Below are 27,558 nucleotides of genomic sequence, written 5' to 3' on the forward strand. Positions count from 1 at the left end.
AGGTCTTTCCATATTCAAAATATTATATGAAGAGTTTGGTAGGGATCTCCACGCTTCATTCCTCCCCTGTACCCTGTATCTTTCGCGATTTTCAGCACATGGTTGGCCTGGCCGTAGTAATATCTGCAATGCATAGGAATATGTAACAGATGATACGCTGAAAAGAAAAATGAAAGACGCAAGTCTTCCATTTTCCAGGATGCCTACACGTTTTGGCCATGTTAATGTAAGAAGAAGAAGAAGAAGAAGAAGACTTTTGAGTTATTATTGATATAATCAATGTGGTCTGTTTTAACTTCCAATCATGAGAAAACTTAAACCGTTTTGTACTGCGAATTCAAACAAATTATATGTAAGGATTTTACACTGATCACTCTTTACGATAATTAATGGGACGATTGTGTCCAAGAATAGAAAATATAGAATATATAACTCAAAAAACACCTTTTTCAAAACAAAATTAAATGCGTGGTTCCGAGTTGATGTGTTTTTTGATAACTTCATTCTGCATGTTTACAGCAGAGTAAGTCTTCAACAAGGTTTTAGCGGAAGTTTTTTTTAGAAATTTCTAAGTAAATAAAACTTGAATATTATTATCTAGCGAGGAGATCATTCATCTTGAAAAGTGGGGTAATTTTCAAAAGAGGTCGTTCGCATATGTTATGTAAGATACTGGATTTTCATTAGATATCAGGAAACGAATATTTTTATCATTTGAGGATACAAAAAATCTACAAGGCTAAATCCATTCAAAAATGGTGGTTTAAAATGTTTTTCGATATAGAGTGAGGAAGCATTTAAGGGAAATTATTTTAAATTTCTATTAGCAAACCTCATAACTATTAGGTTTTCAATAATGTGATAACGATAAAATTTATAAATAAATCCCAATCATAACTTTCAAAAGACTAGCAAAACTTACGAAGTTTACAAGACCAAACATGGTCAAAATGAGTATAATGATGAAACAAAGCTTCAAAAATTTTGAAAAGTCAAACGACTCATTTTGATCTATATTTTATGTGAACCCGAGCAAAGCCGGGTAATATCAGCTAGTATTAATAAACTAAACAATTAATCTATAATCATGAATATCGGTCAAACAATGTTACCAGGGGAACGAAATCAATTTGCTATCAAAACGATCGATTTTTTAAAAAGGTTAAAGAAAGTTTAGTTTACGTATGTCGGATTGTTTGTTTGGGCCCAAACAACAATTTCTAGAAGATACATTTCTTAAATTTTGTGTGACACAGAAAAGAAGAACGTTTGCACTCACCCCGGTATACCTTACCTCTTTTTTTTCAAGAGTCAAATCCATTGGCCGTCTAAAAGAAATTTTATCCTTGCTTTATATTATGGCCCTTATTCTGCGCCGCGCGTGACGTGACGATAGTCGAGTCACCCAAGTCACTCTATTCAAGTAGTCGGTTTAGGTGAGGAACGTCACTTCGGATGAACTTTGTGAGTTCTTAACCTATTCTCGTAGTCACCGTGGGTGAGAATCGCTTCATCTCAAAATCCTAGAGACATTTTAGTTTAGCTGAGTAAATATAAATAAAAGTTTAGATGGATTTTAATCTATTTTCAAAAATTATCCTTGAACCCCTGAGCCGGTTGAAAAAAATATTGGGATTCAGGAAATTAGGGGAGGGAAGGGCCATTTCCATCCTTATTCAAACACAATAACTAATTTTTCAATTCATATTTATTGATAGAAATTATCGTCAATGTTGTCGGTGCTCACATCTTAATTTGGGGTTTTATGTTGTTTTATCTTTATAAAATACCATACATACTTATAAAAGAAGTCAATCCCTTCGGTTTAACACATTACATTTGTGTTCGCTTGCTTTAATATTGGGCTTGACCTTACATTTGTTGATTATAAAATAAGAATCATATAGAAAAAAAATATCTTGGCAGCTAAACACTTTTCATTATCAGATACTAACGGAACTGTAACTTCAAATTAGAAGTACTTTTCCACAATAGTTATTTCACGTTAAACCTAAAACAAAACCCAGGAAAGAAAATAGCTGCTTTGTTTCCGAGCATTGGACTTCTCAGTAATCGTTATAGGAAATTTAAGAAAACGAAATTACAATTATTGGTACGCGGAGAGAGCGATCTGCGTACTATTCTTTTTTGTTTGAGTGAATTTTTGTTGATGTGAAAGTTTTCACGATTTCTTAATTTAAGAAATGCGGTTTGAGATACTTGAGCATACCAAACGTACGGAACCGTTTGACTCCGATGACCTTCTGAAGTTCCGAATCGCAGATGGCGTACTGTTTGTTTTTCGGGTCGTAAAGATTGCGTTCCTTGATGATGGCCCACACTTTCTTAACGACTTCATGCCTTGGAAGCTCTTCGGCCCCACAAATCGCAGCCAGATCCGTCGACAGTTTATAGGGTCGAGTATATCCGGTTCCTTTACCACCTTTCTTCGGTCCTGGTTTTCCTTTGGGCTTGGCAGCCTTCGAGCGTTTCCAGTCCTCATCGGAATCTGATTCTGAACCTCCCTTCTTCTTCCGACCGCCTTTCTTGGCACTACCCTTGGCACCTTTGTTCGGCTTATAGTCGTCGTCCGACTCCTCCGAACCTTCCGATTCCTCTTCGCTATCGGATCCACGAGACTTCTTTTTAGCTGGTGCGCCTCGTTTGACCTTCTTCTTAGGAGCTTCTTCCTCGGAGTAATCGTCTTCGTCTTCTGAATCGGCGGCACGTTTTTTGCTGCTGTTCTTAGCATTCTTCTTCGGCTTTTCCTCTTCCTCCTCCTCTTCTTCATCTTCTTCCTCGTCTTCCTCTTCTTGCTCAGATTCGTCCTGAGCGTTGACGTAATCCATCACGAGATCGTCGACCTCCTTCTTGCGACCGGACAGATCGCATTTCAGATTAGCCTCTAGCTGTAGCCGGACTTTTTTGGCCGCCGTTTCTTCCAGGTTTGCATCCTTCAGAATCACTAAAAAAAAGATAATTCATAGATACTAACTTTTTTTCTTGTTTTATTGCATTTTATACCTAAACGATGGTTTAGAATGTAAGTAAAACGAATGAACTAAATATTTTAAATATCTCACAGCTCAATTTACAAATTATTTCTATTTACATCTAGGGCCAATGAGATCCTTGATTCATTGATTGAAAGTAACGATATGACTTCAATTTACATTATGGTTCATAATTTTTTTTTATTTCTTATGTATTTAAAGCACTGAGATGGTCTAGCGGATAGGCTGGCGCGAGTCTTGTTTTGAGTTGCCAGGCGAACTGGGTTCGTTTCCCGGTATCGGCAAGAAGACCTTTGGGTTCGCGTTTCCTCATATAACTGACTGTATAATAAGAATGTTCAAACAGATGCCAGCTGGCTAGGCCACCTGATTGATTTGTTCTTCCAAAATATACTAACATTAACATACGCAATTCATTCACTCCATAACAGTTCATACGAAGCCATGGGTTGGTTTAGGGAATGTTGGCTCTGCATTGGAGATTTGTCGAAATGATAAGCACATACTTAGCCAGAAACTGCAGTGAATCCGTTCACCCATAGTGGATAACCAACATGCATACAAATTAATTTACACATTCATAAAAACATTCATTAGAAGCATAAAAAATTCACCTAGTTACTATGACTTCGAATTTGTACTGCTTTTTAAAATTCGCGAATTGAACTGATTTTAGAAGAATGATGGGTAAAAATTCTAAATGTACGGATTGGAATAATCAAAATTATATATTTAGATTTTCTAGTTAAATGACAATAGAATTGTACTTTGTAGGTACTTTCTATATAAATAATGTGAAGTGATTTGAAATACAATTCAGGCCATCCAAGATTAAGCTCTGATGAATTGCGAGAATTAAGGCGTATACAGTATCGATATACGCATTCATGTATGAAATTTTAGAAGAGCTGAAGAATTTTGTTCATTTTTTTGTCATTATTAGTGACACTAATTTTGTTCAAATCAGTGGTTTACTGAAAATAGCCGATTTTTCGTCACTGTGATTTTTGACATTCCTGATTTTCGAGAGACCGTCCTGATTTTTCCTTAACTCTCGAATTGTTCTGATTTTTTTAAATTTTTCTGAAAAATGCCCTGATTTTTAAGAGAATATCTCAATTCTAATAGAATTTAGAATTGAACAATAAACACTTCGAACAAATCTTTAATAAAATAAAAGTTTAACTCGGTTAACCTATAATAATCATTGGTTCAAATATTCAAATCGATTTTTTTGGGTGATGCATCGATTTTCTAGATAGATGTCTAATTCACCTTGTAATGCTTTTGTATACAATTTGTTTAATTTACGGTGTTTTTCGATATGAACTGCAGGCCAGCCCAGCTGCTCTCGACGGTTGCATATATTAAGAGCAAGTCCAATGGTGTTGGGAAAAAGTGGTAGGAATTTTGACAGCTGTAGCACAGATGGGAATTTTTCTATCGTGAAATATAGACCAAAAATGTTGGCCGTCCACCGGTGTGATAGAATAAGAAGGTATAAAATCGAAAGCAACCAGCGATGCCAAGTGAATTTGCTTTTCAGTAATTTTACTGACTTTTTTTTATTTTGAATTCACCGTTTGAAAATTGAAAACAAATTCATTTTACTTGATCATTAACTTGAAATAGTACCTAGTGTCAATATGAAAATTTTATTATTTATATGTATGAACAAGTATTGTTTAAGTTATAATGCATTCCAATATTAAACTGTATTCTGCAGGATTAGGAGTTTTGTTTTGGAGTGCATTTCATTACACGAGTTGATAAAGTTTTTGAACTCTTCCTAAATCATTTTCAAAGTGATAATTAAGCAAGTGACGTATAAAAAGTATAGGTAATTCAGACACAAGCTGAATTTTACTCCCGATTCGACGCCTACGTTTGATCTGATTGACACTTGTCAAATTAACAGCGAGGGTTCCGTTGTCTAAAGATGATGGATCCATTAAAGGCGGCGTTCCGAACTTGTTATCGGACGTTCCGTCGGAATATCTTTTTCAAACAAAAAAACGAAACAATTTCCTACTCCCGAAAACCGCTCAAACAAAACAAACAAACAGAATTTATTTATTCACCCAGCTATCTGGCATCTCTGCGCCGTAAAATGTATTCGATTGGCAAGGGCATGAAAAAAATTGGCTGTAAGTTTGAAAGAGTTGATTAACTTCATTGCAATTCGTATCAATTTAAGTGATTAAAGGTTTAAAAAAAGAAGAAAATATCACTTTATGTTTAAATCCTGAAAATGCTCAATTTCCTTTATTTTCCCCTCAACTGAGGTTTTGAGCATAAGTTAGATGGCAGCACCGAAGCGTTTCATGCACGAATACTGTATTGCAACGCCGACTCTATCACTCGGTTCGGTGTTGCAAAACATCGTGTTTTTCTATCACCCTCCGCCAAAAAGTGTTATACGATACAAATTTTGCAGCGCGAAACTGTTCGAATATCAGATTTTCCCATCACCGGTGGACGGCAAATGTGTTGTGATGTGATGTAAACCTTCGAAATTTCCAACTCCATCTCAACCAGTGAACTTGCTCTAAGGCGTTTACAGCACTTGTATTTTGCCTTCATTTATGAAAGCTTCGTTCAACTGTTGGTAAAAATCGGTTTCAACTGGTTTCTGTCAACTGATAGATGTTCAACGAGCCGATGTTTTGGTCGAAATTAGTCAGGTCGTTGTTCAACGGAGCAAGTTAGTTGAAATCAGTCGAAACCAATCCAGCTCGGCAGCAAGATTCGACCTAGTAGAAATCGGTCGAAGTCAATTAGAAAGAGACAGGTAATCAACTGTCAATAAATTTCTACTTGTTTAGACCCGTTTCTACTAGACTCCATTGAACAGACTAAAAATCTTAGCAGATCTGCATATTATTGCCATAAATTCATGTGTCCTAAAAATATTATTTTTTCGCGTTGTCCTGATTTTGACAAAACCACCTGGCACCCCTGCTCTGATCAAATGCATTATTTCCTGTACACTCACACCAATACACAGATACCGATTGCATCGACCGAGAAAAGCTTTTGTACGAATGTTAATCCAAAAAGAACTCCATTTTTCATAGATTTTTTCCAGTTTTACATACATATTTAAAACGAACAATAAAACAAGTTCTACCCCAAAGGCCAGAACAAGCAATCTTTTGCACTTACCGGCAATTTCAGCCCGAAGCTCGTCCTTCGTTGGTTCTGGCATGTTTTTTTGGCCTCGTTGAAGTACAATTGACCAATCAGTAGGCGGTGTGATTTATGGAAGTGGCTGGCTGGAAGTATCAGGTTCTCCGATACAAAGCTAGAATCAGCCAACAAAACCAAGGTATCCTTGTCCGAAAACCCGTTAATTCCTTGCCTAATATCAATTGATCTGAAACTAACCTGCAGACGTGCTAAAATTGGTCGATAACCGTTTCGGAACCAACCTTCGTCTGGAGTCGGTACTTTTGTGAGTCGACCAGAAGAAAAGCGAAATTCAACAGAACCAACACCAGCCGGAAAATGTGTTAAACAAAATGTTTAACATTTGCCGGTTCACTAACACTAACAAATTCGTTGGGGATATTTTGACAGTTTGTCTAGCCCAGTGAGCTTGATCGAAGTGCCCGATAGGAAATTCGATCTTTTTTTCATCCTATTCAGTTGACTATACACTTCACTCAGCCATAAGTCAAAGTGAAGTGAATGCAGAATGCGAGGTCAAGAGGTGAATGCGAATCAAAGCGGTTAACTACTTTTGAACACGATGAAGTAGATGCCAATAGCCCTATTTGCCGCTTGTAGTATTCGTGTCATATTCCAGGGCGTTCCACTTCTACTTTTCAGTATTGGAAAATTTTACCAAAAAAACGGCTGACTGCCTGATTTTTGTACTGCCATTTTTGGAGGTTAATGTTTCCTTGCCAGTGGGACGCCGGTAAGTGTGCGTGAGAAATGTCGACTCTATTTGTTCCAGGGAGCTGCAACGAATTGTAGATCTCGCATTGTGTAGTAAGCTTTGAAACATATTGTCAACAAAACCTGCGACGTTTTGGAGCTATCTGAATTGCGCGATTGGCATTTGATTTTTATCAAAAGGACTGGCTAGCTATAAATGGACTTCTGTTTTTTTTTTAGTTCTTTGTTAACTATTTATCCCGCGGAAACAAACTACTGGAAAATATAATCACATAACAACATTTTTCATGCGTTTAATTTCCTATAGGGAATGTGATTCTATATGCTTCCGCTATTATTCTACAGGTAGAGCCACCGATATCAAGGATGAAATGGAAACAGAGGTGCCAAGTCTCCTGATTTATCGGGATTTGTCCTGATTTTCGTGAGACCGTTCTGTTTTTCAAAAGTTTTCTTGATTTTTTTTTAATTGGTTTCAAAAATGTCCTGAAGTGTACTGATTTTCGTAAAAACTTCACAAATATATTCGATTGTGTAGTTAAACATTGAGAAAATCGAATTAATCTGTAATAATATTAGTTAAACCTGCGGTTAAACCCATTTAACAGATGGTAAAGATTATATTTTAATTGTGTTTTTTGTGAAGTGCAGGCCAGCCAACTTCTTACTGCTGTTGCATAAATCAAGGCGTTTACAGCCTCTGTATTTCGCCTTTGCATATGCGATCTAATTTTTTTTTTCCGGGATTTTAAGCCCAATGGGTTTATTCATCCCAAAATATGCGATCTAAAGCAGAGCTGCTTGTTATTTCTATAAATCAAGAGGTGTCCTGAAAAATCCTTATTTTTGCTTCGCGTTGTCCGGATTTTTGACGAAACCACCAGGTACTCCTGAATGGAAAGAACACTGCACTGAAAGAACTCTTCAGATAAACGCTACGTACATGTTCATAGATTTTTACCACCATGGAAATCACGTTAAACCTACGTGAAATTCAGATAGCAGAGCTCGCGCAGTTCACGTAATTTTCATTAGTTGTTTGTGAAAATAATGTAGATCGAATGTGAAAGGGATTATTGCTGCTACATGCGATTCACGTAGATTGAAACTTCACAGTATACACAAATTACCGAATTCGTTAATTATTTTACCCACAGGTATGAAGTATTCATTTGAAACGCAAAAAAACCACACTGAATTGTGCGCTGAAATTCACCAGATGTGCAGCAAAATTCATCAGATGTGCGGCAGAATTCACCAAGTGTGCACAAAATTCACCAAGTGTGCGGTAAAATTCATCAAGTGTGCAGAAAAATCACCAGATGTGCGATTCCATCTTTTTGATTTCCATTTACATGGGCATGCTTGTCCAACACCTCGCAAACAGAACAGAGCAGAGAACGAATTACACTTTTATCATTTCGGTTTCCGAGTGCACTGCTCAGCCGATCAACGTTCACTTATCTTTTTGCCGAGTGCGCCCGATTGCGGTTGCTCTGACGGTCGGGTGGACGTCGCTCGCTCTAAAGAAAAGAGAAGGAGCTGGCAAGAAAATTGTGCTCTAGCGACGCTGCTGTGCCGCTCAGTGTATCAAGCCAGAAAGATTTCAATGCAGGAATGTTTTCTTCAAAAAAGCCGTTATGCAGTGCGGAACAGTGCATCAGTTGAAGAGGTCCAATGTAGGTTTATGTATGAACTATTTTTGTACGTAGCCGGGCCGGGCACTTCCTGGCAAATTATTTGAAAAACATGGTGAAAACCGGGCAAATAATCTGAAATTCTCCATTCCATAAACCGAGCAATATCCGGCCAAATCTGAGGAAATTCCAGACATTCATCTAGTAAAGAAAAACGACTTACATTTTTTTTTGTCGCAACACATCAGCAGTGTCAAATTTATGTTTAAAGCATACGAAGTAAAGTTTTGGTTTGATGTTTGATGAAAAAAACTTTCACAAATCCAATTTTTGACAAATAATTTTAAACTGAATTCGATTTTCTTGTTTCATTTTCCAAATAATGTGGATGAAACTGGGCAAAATCCAAGTAGTTTTTTCACAATATCCGGGCATCCGCAAATTGCTGTTTACTTAGGTTTATGTGCTCTTGATATCGTACGTGGGAAGCATTAATTTACAAAAGCAGCAATTCGAAAAGTAACATTTACTCAAATTATCCAAAAATCTTTGCCTTTTAAACAAACCGTGAACATTACGCAAGAATCTGGGACAAATTTAAGTAATAAAACTTCAAAACTTTCACAAATAGTAAAATTTAGGATTTATCTTCCTTAACCGCTACGCTTTTGATATTTTTCGACCGAAGAAAGCTATCGTAGCTAATCATTTGTCCTGGTGCAGAACATCAATCTAGAGGAACTCGCTTAGGAATGAAAAGATAGGTGTTTTGGACAAAGTTGTTAATTTGCATATTTTGATATAAAATTTAAAGGCGAAAGATTTAAAAATAGCGCGATAATAACAATAACTTTTTGTAGTGCATTTTTCAAGTATTTTTTTTTATTCAACCGTATCTTCTTGGGTTAAGATTGTAGAACTTTGATATGTTAAGCAAAGTTGTGTATTTTGTTGAGATAAATAACTTTGTAGAAGAAACTTAAGCTCTAATATGCTAAACAAGAAAGTTATGATTTATATCTCGCTATTGGTGGACTTCTAAACTTTATATTTCATATAAAAATATGCGCTTTATTATACAGAACAATGTTGTCGAAAACACCAGCATTCTATCTTAACTACCTTTGGCGTTATTAATTTAGTTCCGTTAGATTTATGTTCTGCATTGTAAATTCTGACGCACTTCCAAACATCGATCCAGACGCAACCGATGAAGACAAACCGAGTTTTCTGTAAAGCTTCTCTATCGCCCGAGTGCGAACGAATTTATCTGCACCGGGACGCACTTCATCAGTTTGCTTGCTTCTCTTGCCCACACTCGGGTGGACGCTTGGTCGCTCTGGAGGTAACGGAGCATTTTTTTAAAGATTCTCCGTTTGGGAGAGCACAGCGAAAAAAATACACGCTCTTACTCTGAACGGGCAAATCTGAGGAGCGATGCCAAGCATGTACATGGGATTCGATGATCATTTCATAGGCCTGATTTCACCTTATTTCTAACATGTGGAGATTATCCGCGATGCCAGTTAAATGTTTGACGATTTGTAGTTAGGAAAAAAGGTGAACAAAAGGGTGTAAATTTTCGATGAATTTAAAACTCATTTTACTACGGCTTTTTACCACTTGGCTTATTTTCCCAATAAATGGAAAAAATGCCAAAGTAACTCCAATTTTGAAACCTGGAAAAAGTGCTTCAGAGCCTTCAAGTTATCAATATCAATAAGTTTACTTCCTTCATTAAGTAAACTATTTGAAGAGTTTTTTTGAATAGAATGATGATTCACATTAATCATAATTACATTTTCCCTGATGAACAATTTGGTTTTCGTCATGGACATTCTACTACACATCATTTTTTGAGTGTAACTAATATGATTAACGCTAGCAAATCTAAAGGTTATTCAACTGGTGTTGCTCTTCTTGATATTGAAAAGGCTTTTGACAGTGTTTGGCACGAAGGTTTAGTAGCTAAATTAGCTCGATTTGATTTTCCTGTATATCTCACCAAAATTATTCAAAATTATTTGACTAGCCGAACCTTACAAGTAAGCTATTAAAATTCATACTCTGAAAAGACACCCATTAGAGCTGGTGTCCCTCAGAGTAGTATACTTGGGCCAATTTTATACAATTTTTTTAATTCTGATCTTCCTGATGTACCAGAAAAAAAAGGCAGAAGATTATTTGCTGATGACACTTTGCTTTCAGCCGAAGGCCGGAATTAGCGGGTGGTACGCAGTAGAATGCAACAAAATTTAAATTCCTTTTTGAATTACTTGAAAATGTGGAAAATTTCTCCTAACGCTTCCAAAACTCACCTTTTTTTTTTATTTCCCCATAAGCCAAGAGCTAAATTTTAAAAACCTAATGAAAATCATTCCATAACTTTTAATGGGGTTTCATTAGAATGGTCTGATCACGTGAAGTACTTGGGACTCACACTTGATCGGAATCTTACTTTAAAAAATCACATTGAAGATATTCAATCTAAATGTAATGAATACACTAAATCTCTTTATTCTCTCATCAACAGGAAATCAAAGCTGTGCCTGAGGAATAAGTTACTCATCTACAAACAGGTGTTCCGAGCAGCGATAATGTATGCAGTTCCGATTGGTCTGGCTGCTGCGCGACGAGGAAGAAAGCCATCCAGAGGATTCAGAACAAGGTTGTGAAAATGATTTTGCGGCTTCCACCTTGGCACAGCACCGGAGATCTTCATCGGATTGCGGGCATTGAATCGATCGAAGAGATGGCCAACAAAATCATCTCCAACTTCAGAGGCAAATCGATGCAGTCTTCCATCGCAGAGATTCGTTCTCTCTACAATTCGCTTAATTTTAGGATAGTTTTAGTTTTTAGTTGTAAGTTTAAAATATTTTTTATTAATAATGTTTTACCGAGTTATCAACAAAAAGAAAAAAAATACAAATATTTTCAATGTGCAAAAAAAATAAAAAAATAAAAAATGACAAAAACGATGAATGTTGGAATTTTAATTTTTTGGGGATTTTAATTGAGTTTCCGACTTTGATTTATTTTTGTTCAATCTAAATATAAAAACTTTCTAAGGATATGAATACTTAAGGTTTTTCTTTGAATTGATTTTTTTTTAAATCGAGTATAATATATTACAATATTGATTTTTTGAAATCAATATATTACAATATATACGATTTGAGTAGTTTTAAGCTAACGAATTTTAATTTTTCTTTTTTTTAATATTTCAAGTTTTTGCTACAAAGCAGTAAACAGAACAACGTGTTAGTTAAGAAAACTTCCACAGAATATCCTCGAGAAAAGTTCCACATATTTCCAACAGCACACCACAATGTCTTTGAAGTAACATAATTCTTTCTGTCAATTTTGTTTTCAATCCATATGTAAATCGATTTTAGTTGACTTTGCTGTGTACGCTTTAATGTACCTCAATCAAGCTCCAATAGTACGTGTACTAATTGGAATTCCATGATGAATTCATAATAATCAGAACAAATCGAGCTTAAGGCTGCAGACCTATGGCGAGTTTTGTGTGAGTGCAATCAGAACTATTAGACCAACAACAACGAGGTAGTTGAATAAAAAAAAAACAGCACTGCCATTCATTAAGGCCAGCCACAGGGTAGCAGAATCTATAGTGCAGTGTTTTTTGCTTTCAATCCACTACTTGCTCCTCGAAGTCATTTGTTGGTCCTTAATTTGCAGTTGTTGTTTTTTGATTGAAACTCTACTGATCGCATATAATGACGAAAACAATCATTAACCGGATTTAGAGCCATTGATTGGCCCGGTTCGAATTTTTATCAAGAATTACGGACTCTACGAGCCACAATCTGCGAAACTTTAGGGAAGAATGAGGATACTTGATTCCTTCGCTATATTTCGAAACAGGAATGTCTTACAAATATCAAATGTTCTAGACAAACGTGCCAAATAGAAATATTTATTCCAATATGTTAATCGTAAGGGTATAATATAAACTTTAGTATGCCGTATTTCCGAAGCAATAGTAAACTCTCACTCAACTTTTTTTAGGAAGAAGTTTTCCAAAATGTATGTTATGGGTATAATTCATCCCTAGTGTCTAAAACGATATATTTTTCTTCTGAATGGATGGTGATCATTGGTAATCACGAAATTATCAATTTTTTATTCAAATAACTAATGTTCATCCAGTAATTATATGTTAAAAAGCACTCAAAATACTGTATTTATCTAAAAACTAGAAAGTTGCGCCTTAAAGTATGCAATGACTTTAGGGTAGTAGACAAACTTTTAGCATTCTCTTAATCTGGTACTAACAATCAGTGAAATGAGAACTAATGTGGCAAAAAATGTTCCGTTGACTATTTTTTGCCAATTTAGTTCTCATTTCACTGATTGTAAGTATCAGATAAATTATCTTTTGATTTCACTAGATTTTTTCCTAGGGTCAGGGCACCTTGAATTAAGGATCAAGTCTTCTTTAGTAAAGGATCAAGTATCCTGTATCTTTAAAAATATAGCAATTTCATCCACGAGTTCATGTATCGTTCTAACTTTTGGAGCATATAAACTTGAAATTACGCTATCAGAAAATGCTAAAGACAGCGAATTGCTAAATTTTCCCAAAAAGATATGATGAAAATATGATGAAACGGGTCAATGTGCGAATTGAAGAAAGGATTTGAAAAGGAACCCGATCAAAAGAAATAAACAAATTGTATCTATATATATAAAAATGAATTTCTGTCTGTCTGTCTGTCTGTCTGTCGGTCTGTCTGTCTGTCTGTTCCCTATAGACTCAGAAACTACTGAACCGATTTGCGTGAAACTTGGCAGGTGGGGGTATTGAAGGCCGGGGAAGGTTCCTATTATGGTTTGAGACCCCTCCCCCTAACAGGAAAGGGGGGAGGGGCCTCCCAAACAATAGACTATTTTTTGCATAACTCGAGAACTAATCAAGCAAATGGTATCTAATTTGGCATGGGGTGGTATTTGGGGACGGGGAATATTTCTATGAATATAAAGTACCCCTCTCTCCTCTCAGTGGGGTGATAGGAAGGAGGGAGGGGGGCTACCTTACAGTTTTTCATATAACTCGAAAACTAATCAAGATATTGGAACCAAATTTGGCATGGTAAGGTATTTTGATACGAAGAATATTTCAATGATTATGTGAGACCCCTCCCTCTTTCCAGTAGAAAGGAAGAGGGGGCCTCTTTCATATTTTTACACATAACTCAAAAACTAATAAAGCAAATGGAACCAAATTTGGCATGGGAGGGTATTTGGATACGAAAAATATTTCTATAATTATCTGGGACCCCTCCCTCTTTCCAGTAGGGAGATATAAAGGGAGGAAGGGAACTCTTTAATATTTTTCACATAACTCAATAACTTATTAAGCAAATGGAACCAAATTTGGCATGGACGGATATTTGGGAACGTGACATATTCTTATGATTGTTTGAGACCCCTTTTTTCCAGCGGGGAGAAAAGAAAGAGGGAGGGAAGTTTCATACAGTTATTACTGCATATCTCAAGAACTACAACAGCAAATGGAACCAAATTTGGCATGGAACGATATTTGGGTACGAGAAATGCTTCTATGAATATTTGGCATCCCTCACTCCTTCAAAGAGGTGGATGAAAAGGGAGAGTAGAGGTCTCCCTTACAATTTTCAGTATAACTGGAGAGTTGATCGATCAAATTGAACCATATTTGGCATTTGAGGGTATTTGGATACGAGAAATGTTTCTATTGTGAATTGAGGCCCCATCTTTTTTAGCGGAAAGATATAAAGGGGGAAAGGGGAGCTTCCATACAATTTTTTTTGCATAGCTCGAGAATTAATCGAGCAAATGAAAAAAATTTGGCATCAAAAAGTACTTGAGTACGAAAAATACTTTTTCTATGTGAAACAATTCTTTTCTTGCAGTATTATTATAGAATTGGGAATATAGGAGGTGAAGAGGAGGCTTACATTTAATTTTTTTTTACAAAATCCGAGAAATAGACAAAACTTAACACGGAAAATCATTTTGGTATGATTGTATGATTATCTGACACACTTTCAGTGAGTAGGTACAAAGGAGGAGAAAGGGGAGCCCAATACAATTTTGTTAGCATGAGTTCTCAACGAATAAGTTCTAACGAAGCCAACAAATGGACACAAATATGACATGGAAAAGTACTTGGTTACGAGATATGTTTCTACGATTGTTATAGACCTTTACGCTTTACAGTGTAGAGAGGGGAAGAAAGGAGGAGGCTCCATATACATTTTGTTGTAAAGCTTAAAAACTTATCAACCAATGGAACTATGTTTGATATAAGAGGATTTTTGGGAACGGAAAAAAGGGGTATGATTATTAAAGATCACGACCTCCATTCAGCAGGAGGTGAAGGAAAGGACAGGGGAGGGGGCTCTCTTATCAGTTTTTTAGCATAAATCCAGAACATATCAAGCAAAACAACCATATTTTATAAGTTAGATTGTTTGCGTACGATTAATTTGAGACCCTCCAGACAGATTTAAATTATCAGATCTTTAACACAAATTAATAGAGCAAGATTCAGAATATTAGTTTAAGTTATCTTTGTGTTGCAATTCAAAACTCCAGCTGCAGCTCTTATTTTATAGCGGTTGCTTATGAATCATGTTAAAATTTGATTTAACATAATGCCAATAAAACCAATAAAATTTTAAAAAATTTTTGAAAATATAATTTGATTTTGAAAGGTGTAGCAAAGCACACCGGGTCAGCTAGTTTTAAATAAAAGATTGATTGATATTCAATTTTTTGCTTTAAAAATAAGATCTAGTTTAGTATTTCTAGGATTTAAAAAAATATCATAAATTATTTAAAAAAAGTCCATGCAAGAATAACTAAAAATCCATATAACGGTAATTCCAGTTGATGTTTTGATTTTCCAAAGTTGTACATATTTTGTAGTCATTGACGCTTGGCGACGAATGTCTTAAAATCTTCAATTTGAAAATCTTTCACTCAAGCAAATTTTCATTATTATTTCCATAAGATGCGTCAAACGAGTCGCTGTGGTGTTTAAAGGGTGATACGGTCAAAATTTGGTCAAGGAAAAACGCTTGTAAATCGGTGAAATCGTTTATTTAAAAAATCAAATTAAAAGTCTTTTTCAAGTTTAATTAGTATAAAATTCAGGAAAAATATTCAGTTAGGCTTCCGCTTTTCCAAATCCGAATTGCCGGGACTTACGCTTAACCCCTGCCATTAACCTTGTCCACCTTCTTCACCGCAGAAAGCCAGTTTGCCTTGAACTGCTGCTCGTCCTTAGCAGTTTTTTCGGTCTTCTTTAGGTTCCGCTTGACAATAGCCCCGTATTGCTCAATTGGGCGGAGCTCTGGCGTGTTGGGAGGGTTCTTGTCTTTAGGAACCACCTGCACGTTGTTGGCGGCGTACCACTCCATGGCCTTTTTACCTTAATGGCAAGATGCCAAATCCGGCCAAAACAGTACGGAACAACCGTGTTTCTTCAGGAAAGGCAGCAGACGTTTATTCAAACACTCTTTCACGTAAATTTCTTGGTTGAGGGTCCCGGAAGCTATGAAAATGCTGCTTTTCAAGCCAGAGGTACAGATGGCTTGCCAAACCAGATAATTCTTCGCGAACTTTGACAGTTTCATGTGCTTGAAAATATCTGCTACCTTTCCCCTTCCTTTTGCCGTATAAAACTCCTGTCCCGGAAGCTGCTTGTAGTCGGCTTTGACGTAGGTTTCGTCGTCCATTACCACGTAGTCAAACTTCGTCAGCATCGTCGTGTACAGCCTCCGGGATCGCGCATTGGCCATCGTATTTTGTTTATCATCGCGATTTGGAGTCACTACCTTCTTGTAAGTCGATAGTCCGGCTCGTTTTTTGGCTCGATGCACGGTTGTAGACACTACACCCAGCTTATTTGCGACATCTCGGAGAGAGAGGTTCCGGTTTTCGATTTCTCCCCGATCCAGACTTCCTGGCTGTCGACAAACGTTTCCCAAACACTTTAATTAAATTTGTAACGATTGATTTGGCAATTTTGCAATTTGGCTTTTAGCGATTTTGCCAGCTTTGCGTGCAAGTAGCTCGGATTTTCGCGATGCGCGAGCAAAATTATGATACGCTGCTCTTCTTCCTTGGACGGCATTTTGACAAGTGAAGAGTGAATTCCAAAATTAAAATAGGAGCAACATTCTACACACACACACACCTTCAAAATGAGGGGTATTCAGGTTTTTTAAATGCAAAATTGAAAGAAATACGTCAAGTTGATATTGACCAAATTTTAACCGTATAATCCTTTAATTGTTTTTTCATAAGAGTTTCACAAAATTCTTATAAAAAATAATTGTTTTTTTCATAAGAGTCTTACAAAATTCTTATGAAAAATAGATGAAACTGCATTGTGAAAATAAAATTAACACATTCATTCATTCCATCAGATTTTCATCTTCTCTGGATACTCTCCCTGTCAGTTTTAAATTTACCTAAGTGAAAAGTAAAATTGTATTTTTTAATAGTAAGTATTTCTTGCAGTCGTTAAATTTATTTGGAAACTAAAATACATTTTTTGGCTAACTTTTTAGCATGCTGACCAGCAACAAACGCAAGATCAAAGATCCAGCTGTGACAAAACAACTTAATTGAAACCGGGTGTTGATGGTGACCATGCATGAAATTATTCCACTCAAATTTGCGAAACATAAAATAAAAACATCAAATACAGACCACGTTCGATTTTGGCAACACGCCCGTACATTTTGTGTTGCCAAAATCGAACGGTTTTTTTTCTCAACTTTTTTTTCAGTTTTTTTTTACAAAATAACTACTATTATCATCAAAAAAGTTATTTAAGTCAATTTGTGACCACTTGTAGTCTTTTTTAAATTTTTTTTATCTAGTTTTTGATGCATTTTGTACTTTTCTTGTTTTGTTTATAATGTTTGTTTTTATTTGTCATAATTGCTGTTTTTGTCATTCTTCATCATTTTTTAGTTGTTTTTTGTCATTTCCAGTCTTTTGTTTTAATTAGTTTTTTAACTTTTTGAATTTTTCTTCTTTTTGTCATTTTTGAGTACTTTATAATTTTTTTAAAAAACTTTTGTTTTCATTGGTGCATTTTATCACCATTTCAGAACATAAAAACGTATTTATGGTATTTGTCTAAATACAATTGGTCCTGTTATAACGAAATCTAAAAGGTAATGTTGCTTCTAAAAACCGTTCGATTTTGGCACATGTGCCAAAATCGGATGTTGCCAAAATCGGATGTTGCCAAAATCGAACGGGGTCTGTATTTTGAATTTTTGAATTATTGTACATGAAACATCGAATGATCCATCGTTTGGTGACCGGGGGCTTAAAATCATCAGTAGAGGAAACGGGGCCGCAAACTAACCCAACCATCCGGATCTGAGCGGAAGGAGGAGGAGCACAATTTGAGCAGCTGGTGCCAAAGTCTCATCCATCTCCAAAGGCTGTTATATCTAGTTTTGCCGGGCTGCTGTTGGAAAGGAAATGAGAGATGTACGCGAAAAAAAACCCAAGCTCCCTAGGTGATGATGCTAAGAAAAAAAATCTTCTGGCTGATGGCTTCTGGTAGTGTGTCCATCTATTTTTCTTATATAAAGTAGCGCCGTTGGAGCCCATTTCGTTTGATCTCCCCCTCTTCAGGTTTCTCCGCTCTGGTCGATTTCGACGGACGTCTTGAAGATATTCGTGGGTTTGGTGAAGGCTCAAATTGAGAGCACCAACTTCGGGTGGCACCGAAAGGAGAGCGAAAAGAAATGAACAGACGGAAGCTGCGTTCTGACAGGGCTCCATCGAGATGTGGCCGGTCGAAAAGTTTGTGTGTGGAAGCCACGCGAAGCAAAAAGATAATTATTCCCCGCGTCCTTCAACCAGTCTATTGAACGTGCCTTAATTTAGTTTAGCGAATTGCCGCTCTAGCAGATAGGATGGTCCGTAAAAGAAGACCTAGACCAGAGCATCCTTCCTGCCTTGCCCAGGTTTATGGAACCCTAGATGTATGCGCGCAGTAGACTGATTCAAAAAATTCCAAGCACCGTTTTAAATTGGGCTTGTAATATAGCTCAGTTGGCAGAGCTGCAGTTGTCCATGAGTTTTAGCCCAAAAGTGGAAGCTGCAGTCACGCTTTTATATTTATTTATTTTTATTATCTGTCGCAGTCGTTGTTCAAAAGAGTTAAAACTGACTAACACCATATATAGAAGGCTCATCAAAAGCTTCAATATTAAACTAATCAAGCAACACAAATACAAGGTCCGTCAATTGAAGTGCTACATTGAAATAAACATATCAATTGATCAAAACAAAAACTTTTCATTTCAAATTCATTCAATTTCTCTTGAAAACAAATTACTTTTTCAAAATTCACTGGTAAAATTCGACTTGTTCGCTATTGAGTTTAACCACTTGCCGCAGACTGTCGAGGAACGCATCATATCAGGCCCGCAGGTGTTCTTGTGGTATTTTATCGCAGACTGCTACGAGATGTCGCTTCAGGACCTCCACACCTTCATGTTTCTTAGAGCAGACTTCGGCCTCCAACATACTCCAAACAGCGAAATTCATTGGGTTCAGGTCTAGTGAACTCGCCGGCCACTCGGAGCTTAAAATGAACCCTGGAAAATGTTGCGCAATCCAAAGTTGGGTTCTCTTGGCCTTGTGAGCCGGCGTCGAGTCCTGTTGGAAAACCCAATCCCTGAAACCGAAATGTCGACGTGCCCACGGTTCGACGACATTCTGTAGAACTAGGTCCCGATATGTATTTTGGTTGATCTTAACTCCTTCAGGGATGAAAACCAGCGGAGTCCGGCCATCGCGGACGGGTGATTCCGGCCCAAACCATCACCGATGCTGGCTTCTGTCGCCGGGTGGCCGTCAGCAAGTCGGCCACCTTCGTGATCTGTCTGGCAACCAAACTCTGTCGTTCTGCTTATTCACCGGTGAAGAGTTTTTCGTCGGTAAACACGATATTCTTCAACCTTCCATCCGCGGCCCTCTTAAGCAGCGCCTTCGCTCTTTTTACCCGGTCTTGTTTCTGCTTCACCGTAAGGTCTAGAACCTTTTGGATCTTGTAGGCTTGGTCTGAGGTTTATCTTCCAGGATCCGACGGAGACTTCGATCCGATATGTTGGTTTAGGGGCACTACGACGGGGATTTATCTTAAGGCGCTTCTTGATGATCTTCACCATGGCAATTGTCACCACAGTAGGTTGGCCCCCAACATACCGTTTATTGGCACTTCCGGTCTCCAGGTATCTTGTAACTGTACGGCATACAAAACTTCTGCAAACACTTATATCGGACAGCTCACGAACTATGTCCTTCTGCCTTTTGCCAGCTAGGAGCAAGGCAACCACATCGCTACGTTTCTGATCGAGATCCACATTATTCTGGATAACACATGATTACAAAAGTAACACTTACATCCCATGGTAGCTAAAGCGGGCCATAGACTACACAAATGGCCTGTACAAATTCGATGATTCCACGACGATTGTTTGATCTATGCACGCAGACACACTATACAAACATTTTTCACGCGAACACAAACGATTGCTGGCGAAAACAGCAACAGCAACAAAAAAACCATCTCCACCCCGGCTGGGAGGATGGTTTGTACAAAATATTTCGATCCCGACCGATTTTACTCCAACCGTTTGGGCGCTCATTCAAGCAGTGCCATACAAATCGTGTTTACAGCTAAAAAATTTCATCGAATTTGATCGCATTTGTACAAATGTTGTGTAGTCTGTGGCCCGCTTAAGACTTAACCTTCCTAGGCCGTTCGGGTCAATATGACCCGAAGCAAACTTTAAAATCGTCATAACTCTTTTGAAAAAAATCGGAAAAATATGAAATTTGGAACATATTACTAAAACCACGAGATACATAACCTGTAGAAAAAGCAACTTCCTGTGACCACCGGAAATGCCACAACTGGCAAGCCGAAAAAAAAAGTTACACAAAAGCCGTTCGGGTCAATATGACCCGAGAGTTTGCGCGCGTTCCCCTGATGATATATGTTAACCGATTTTCATGATTTTACATTCATTAGTTAGGAAATTTATTCTAGTTTCTGAATGTATAAAATTTCACTTGATGTAACTTATCCGAACGTCTGGATTCTGCTCCGAATGGAAAAAACCCCCGAAAATAATGTCTTCTCAGAATTCCCATATCTTCTCATTGCTTTGACGTATTGAAATTATCTAATAAGTTTTGAAATTGTGAAAAATAAATCTTTTTAAACATATATAAAAATTGATGGTCATATGGAATTTTTGGTCGCTAGCGTGGAATTTCTGAAAAAAAGCTTCTTTTTATGAACTTTTGTCTTGCAGTGTTGTATCTCATTCTTAACTGAACCGATTTCCAAAATTCAAATTTTATTTTTATTTGGATAACATGATAATCATTTTCACTGAATACACTTAGTATCTCAAATATTACTGTTGTTCGTAATACGACAATGAAAACAAGAAAAAAATCGTGGTTTTCGAACCCGTCTGTTATGATGCGCACATTTCTTATTTTGTTATCGTAATTTCTTAAAACTTTTCATCAAACCTTCCCATTTTTATATACCCAATGATAGATTTTAATCTCTACAATCGATTGATATGCTGTTTATGTGGTTTTTCTAAAATTTGTAGCAACGTTTTCCGAATTTACTAAAAGATATCGGAATTCGTCCAGATTTTCAATAGTTTTGTAGCAAGCAAGCACAACCCCCCGGGAGAGCGTAAATCGAACAAAATCCATGGCTCTCCCAGTCATGCTCTCGAAATCTGCCGTTCTATGCAGGGTTGCCAACTATTTTTCAGAAAAGTCTGGAAGATTTTTAAAAAATGTCTGGAAATTTCTGCAAATGTCTGGACACCTAAGTTTTGAAGGTGGCGACCTTTTTTTTTGGTCCCCAGATCTCAATGTTACAATAGTATTTTTCTGTCACTATATCAGTCACGTGCTCTGTCTGAGTCTCAATTTAACATACATCCTCAAAGCATTTGCCAAGGTTTCGAACCCTTATTGAATTCATAGTTCATAGGTTCTACTAATCATTTCCATGGATATCCCGCATTTTTCCCGACTTTTTCTCGCATGTTAACATGAAATTCCCGATTTTGTAAAACAGGAAACAAAACAAAAATCCGAATATTTATTTTTGAAACCACCTACCTAGACCTAGATTTCTAAGATTTGCCTTTGTTTTAATATTTTTTCAAAAATCGTCCTGAATTGCCCGACCATGTAGAAACGTGTGGTGGAAAGTATGGTATTTTTAAGTTAAAAATCATCGTTCTGTGAAACTACTATTTTGAAGATATTTTGCTTAAATTTGACCTTCATATAATTCAATATCAAATAAGCAATTTCAAATTGCTTAGCACCTGCTTTGACATGTTTTGTTCCAGATTTCACAGGATCCAAATATCTTTGGTAATCAACGCCCTAGCAGCGACAATTCATCTGATGTCCTTTCAATTCTTTGAGACATTTTGAATTTCAGAGAAACCCCTACCTGAAAAAGACCTCGTAATACATCATATGGTAATATCATCTGATTGGAAATGATCGATTCAAAACATGAGGGGTATTACAATGGAACAAATATAAGGAAAATGAAATAATCGCTCTGAGTTTTATAATTAAAAACTCTATGAGCGTCGGATAGAAGCTTCAATTGTTTCGCCTCCTCGGCCGCTTCTCGCTTCCGATTTGCAATAGTTTCTATAACAGATTGTTTCCCTTTTTTTTTGTTTTAATAGGACTCGACATCTCTCGAGTGAGTATAACGAGCATACTGGATTAACGATTTCGTTACGGTTATTCCCGTTGTTCAATGAAGCAAGTTAAAACTAGTCAAAACCGATCCAACACGGTAGGAGGATCCATTTCGACCTGGTAGAAATCGGTCGAAGCCAATCGGAAAGAGATTGATGATCAACTGTGAATCAATTTTTACTTGTTTCGCCTTTTTCGTTTAAACTTCATTGAACAGACTTTCACCGAGCCAAAAATTCCCGACTTTTCGGGAGAAATTCCCGGCTTTTTCCTGCATTTTTCCCGGTGGATTCCAAATCCCGTCTTTTTCCGGCATTTCCCGAATGGGTGGCCACCCTGTTTCCTGCCATATTACACTATGACAAAATTGAATTTTCTTAGAATCTAAGAACAATTCATGTCCAAACACAAAAGTCTGGAATTGTCTGGAAGAAATGCCAAAAGTCTGGAAGTCTGGAAACCTAAAAAAATATCTGGCAAAAGTCCAAAAAGTCTGGAAGATCCAGACAAAATCTGGAAGGTTGACATCACTGGTTCTATGGCAGACTGAAGGAATCGCCAGCATGGTTACTTAGGGTGGTTTGTGCTGATACGTATGAATATTTTTACGTACCTAATTCATAGCTAAGTCATTGTCTTCATCATTTTGATTGTTTTTCAGCTTTTCAAAGTTACAGAGACCTAGTTCAGAATTTATTTTATCTTTAATGCATAGTGTGGTTTCAAAACGACACTTAATTTAAATTATTCCGGAAGCGCGTGGATATTGTTATATGAAAAACAATCACAACCAATATTACAACGATTTAAATCTTTAAGTTTATAATACTATAAATATCGAGTTCTAATTTACATGTGAAATATAAGACAAAATGTGCATAAAAGTAATTTAAATCATAATTTGAACTCTTCGTGGTGTTATGAGAATTAAAAGAAGCTTTGAATGAATTAGTGATTGCCATATCAATTTAAAAAAGTCGTGTTTAAAAAGGTTAAGACATTATGTTCCAGAAAATTGTCATCGACATCTTTTGTTTCAGTGATATTTTTTTAAATAGACATTCTTCATTTACATAAGTGTGATTTTTATGATTTTACTCATGTTTTCTTCAAAAAGATTCATAATTTTAACTTTTTATCAGGATTAAAAAAAAACTCCAAATAAATTATAAATAATTTATGATTAAAACTTCAGAAATAGTTTTATGGATTCATAATGCTGTGCTTCGAATTGTGAGATCTAAACTAGTTTGTCGGATTTTATTATTTTAATTTTCGAATTTCCGAATATGAATTTTGCAATTCAAATTAACATTTTTCTAAGAGTTCAGAATTGGAATTTATAATGAATAAATAAGTAATTGAAAACTAAGACAAAAGAATTGCTTATTCTTAATTTCAAATTCATAACCCAACAAAAATCAGAATTCAAATTTAAATTTGATAGTTTCGATTTTAGTATCATAAATATGAAACTTACAATTTTGTAGTACGAGTTTTCAATCGTGAGTTTGTTTTATTTTTTAAATAAGGGTTTAAAAAAGAATTGAAAATTGTGGACTTTTTATTCAAAATTCACCATTGGAAGCTTAGTATTGTGAACAATTTCGATTTAAGAGTTTTGAATTCAGAAAAAATAAATTGTGAACATAGAAAAATGAATCATGAATATTGAATTATTTATTCTAAATTTTATTCTTCATTCGGATTTGAAGTTCAGATTTGTAATCTGAAATATAAACAGCAAATCTTATTTTAATACGTATTGTTTTGAAATAATTCAAAAATTAACATCGAAATCATTGACACTTGTGTAAAAGTCTTATGTATGTATGTAAATTTTATGTTACAAATAAAAATCAAAGAAGACGCCACCGAAATTATTTTGTCAAATGAGAATTCCAAAACATTTCTGAACTAGGTCTCTGTAACTTTGTAAAGCTGAAAAACAATCAAAATGATGAAGACAATGACTTAGCTATGAATTAGGTACGTAAAAATATGCATACGTATCAGCACAAACCACCCTAAGTAACCATGCTGGCGATTCCTTCAGTCTACCATAGAACGGCAGATTTCGAGAGCACGACTGGGAGAGCCATGGATTTTGTTCGATTTACGCTCTCCCGGGGGGTTGTGCTTCCTTGCTACAAAACTTTTGAAAATCTGGACGAATTCCGATATCTTTTAGTAAATTCGGAAAACGTTGCTACAAATTTTTGAAAAACCCTATAAACAGCATATCAATCGATTGTAGAGATTAAAATCTATCATTGGGTATATAAAAAATGGGCAGGTTTGATGAAAAATTTTAAGAAATCACGATAACAAAATGAGAAATGTGCGCATCATAACAGACGGGTTCGAAAATCACGATTTTTTTTCTTGTTTTCATTCTCGTATTACGAATAACAGTAATGAGATACTAAGTGTATTCAGTGAAAATGATTATCATGTTATCAAAATAAAACTAAAATTTAAATTTTGAAAATCGGTCCAATTATGAATGAGATACAGCGCTGCTAAGAAAAAATGTTACCTCTTTTGAAAAGTGAGAATTTTTTTTTCCGGTAATTCCAAGATCGCGACCAAAACTCCCATGGGACCCTAAAATTTTTATATATGTTTAAAAAGATTTATTTTTCACAATTTCAAAACATATAAAAAAAAATTTTTACACCAACCTATACTGCAGATATAAGAATTTTAAAATGATGTCTTTTTTCTATTCAAAGCGTTCTATAGGTCATCTGCTAAGTCAAATCGATTTAAATTTTATATATTTAAAATCTTGAATAAATTACCTAAACAATGAATCTAAATTCATAAATATCGGTCAAGATATGTGATCAGTGGAACGAAATCCATTTACTAGTCAAAACCAGCGAAAAATAATTTGTTCAAAATTTTGCGAATGGCCTAGGAAGGTTAATGTAAACAAAGTGACGAGGGGTCGTTCAATACTATTTTGTGTGCAACGAAATAATTACTGTTGAAGTAATGTAGCAGTTCAAATGTCGGACATGAAACTTAAAAGTGTTGGTAAAACAACTAGCATAATAGCACGAACACTACCAGCGGCGAATAGGACTAAAATTTACTCGGTTAATGGCAATCGTTCTCCATTAACGAATGAGTATGGAGGGATGTCGAAAAAAAAAAAACAAATTTTGAACGTTTTCGAGGTTGGATGTCATGAATGCACCTTCAGTTTATTTATCAAAAACTGCGAAAAATATCTGGGTGACTGAGATTTTTTTCTCAATGTTAGGTGCTGTCGCAGCACTGAACTTAAATACAAGCTTGCTTATTTGCGGATTGAAATGGTTTAAGCGGGCCATAGACTACACAAATGGCCTGTACAAATTCGATGATTCCACGACGATTGTTTGATCTATGCACGCAGACACACTATACAAACATTTTTCACGCGAACACAAACGATTGCTGGCGAAAACAGCAACAGCAACAAAAAAAACCATCTCCACCCCGGCTGGGAGGATGGTTTGTACAAGATATTTCGATCCCGACCGATTTTACTCCAACCGTTTGGGCGCTCATTCAAGCAGTGCCATACACTATGCAAATCGTGTTTACAGCGACAAAATTTCATCGAAGTTCATCGCATTTGTACAAATGTTGTTTAGTCTGTGGCCCGCACTCTCAGCGGGCCACAAACTACACCACATTTATGCAAATGCGATGAAATTCTGTCGCTGTGAATACGATTTGCATCGTATATAACCCTGCTTGAATGATCGCGCAAACGGTTTGAGTAAAATCGGTCGGGATCGAAATATTTTGTACAAACCACCCTCTGTGGCATGGTATATGGTGCTGTTTGTACTAACTTCAGGCCATTTACTTAGCCCCAACCGGGGTGGAGGTGGTTTTTTGTTGTTGTTTTCGCCAGGAAGCTTTTGAGTTCTCGCGAAATTTGTTTGTATCGTGTGTGGGCTAGCATAGAATCAAACAATCGTCGGGAATCATCGCATTTTGTTCAAATGTGGTGTAGTCTATGGCCCGCTTTAAAGTTGAACAAAAACAACCTTCTTTTTAAAATGCATCAGTCTAGTAACCTGTCTCTGGATAGCCGGGATCCATTTCGAGCCTTTTTTGTTTTCAAATTCTACGAAATCCTCACACGGCCACAACGACCAACCGCGAACCGAACAAGTTCCTGCTGCAGGCTTTCCAAGCTCTAGTTTTTTTTTCTCTCTCTTACTCTCTTGAAATTTATTTTATTTTATTTGCTTCAACTATAGCGGTAGATTTGAGACGCGTTTTGAATTGCGTTCGGAGATAATGATGGTAGGTTATTTTTTCCCAACTTCTCCATTTCAGAGCCCGTGCCTGGCCCAAGCTGGGTGTGTTTCGGCGTTGATGAGGAGGAACCTGCAACCTGCAACATGTAAAGCGCACATCGGTAATTCCATCATCTCACTGGCTCCCGTTAACAGATTTAGCAGCCGATGCTGTTTGGTAGTTGATCACCGTGATTAGGGAGTTTCTCGATTCCAGGAAATTGAACTACAGTTTCACAGTTTTAATTTTCAATGTCCGTCCATTTGAGATCAAAATAAAGCTTTCTTCGTTTAGAATTGGATCAAACTTTTGCTCGTATTGTGGCGCTTCTGGTGGACGGATTTGGAAGCTCTAGGCGCCCACATGTCGAGAACTTTGTCAGCTTCACGTATGCATTTCGCAAATCGACTGTACTTTGTTAACCATCAACATGGAAGCCGAAAGAAGGGAAAAAATTGTGCACTGTTATTTGGAAAATCCATTGTGGTCTTCATCTAGGATAGCTAAACAGTTGAAATTGCCCAGAAATACCGTACGGCGTGTTATTAAACGGTATATGGAACCATTGACGACGATTTGGAAGCCTCAAGCCAATCGTCGGTGTCGAACTGTCGATCGGAAACTGCGTGGTAAGATTTTGAAGATTATTAAGAGGAATTCCAATCTGTCGGACCGTGATTTGGCCAGAAAATTCGGTGCGGCCCAAAGTACCGTGAAGAGAATTCGACTGCGGGAAGGAATCAAGTCGTACAGAGACTATAAAACAAAATGGTGTGGCCAAAATCTGTTCTTGGAAGCTATACGATCAGGTGCTGACCAAGTTCGACAGATGTCTTGTGATGGACGATAAAACTGATGTCAAGGCTGACTTTGGGCAAATCCCA

At 36.6% G+C, this 27,558-nt stretch overlaps 1 protein-coding gene across 2 annotated transcripts; it reads right to left on the minus strand.

Annotated features, from left to right (window-relative positions):
* Positions 1–1,690: 1,690 nt before the first annotated feature.
* Positions 1,691–6,558, minus strand: LOC129740390 (uncharacterized). Of its 2 annotated transcripts, XM_055732049.1 has the most exons (3): positions 6,402–6,558; positions 6,180–6,347; positions 1,691–2,965 (listed from the first exon to the last, which is right to left on the minus strand). In XM_055732049.1, exons 2-3 carry the CDS (start codon positions 6,220–6,222, stop codon positions 2,193–2,195), a joined length of 816 nt encoding a protein of 271 aa, XP_055588024.1. In that variant the 5' UTR covers positions 6,223–6,347; positions 6,402–6,558; the 3' UTR covers positions 1,691–2,192. The 2 variants fall into 2 exon arrangements, with proteins under 2 accessions (XP_055588024.1, XP_055588022.1); XM_055732047.1 differs by having other exon boundaries at positions 6,180–6,508.
* Between the last annotated feature and the right edge of the window lie 21,000 nt (positions 6,559–27,558).

Source organism: Uranotaenia lowii, chromosome 1 (genome assembly GCF_029784155.1).
Source record: "Uranotaenia lowii strain MFRU-FL chromosome 1, ASM2978415v1, whole genome shotgun sequence".
NCBI classification, from domain to species: Eukaryota; Metazoa; Arthropoda; class Insecta; order Diptera; family Culicidae; genus Uranotaenia; species Uranotaenia lowii.

Coding starts and splice junctions, on each gene's coding strand:
- LOC129740390 (XM_055732049.1), bottom strand. CDS start 6,222: ATGCCAGAACCAACGAAGGACGAGCTTCGGGCTGAAATTGCCG. Junction 2,966..6,179: donor GCTTCGGGCTGAAATTGCCG/GTAAGTGCAAAA, acceptor TCTTTTTTTTAG/TGATTCTGAAGGATGCAAAC.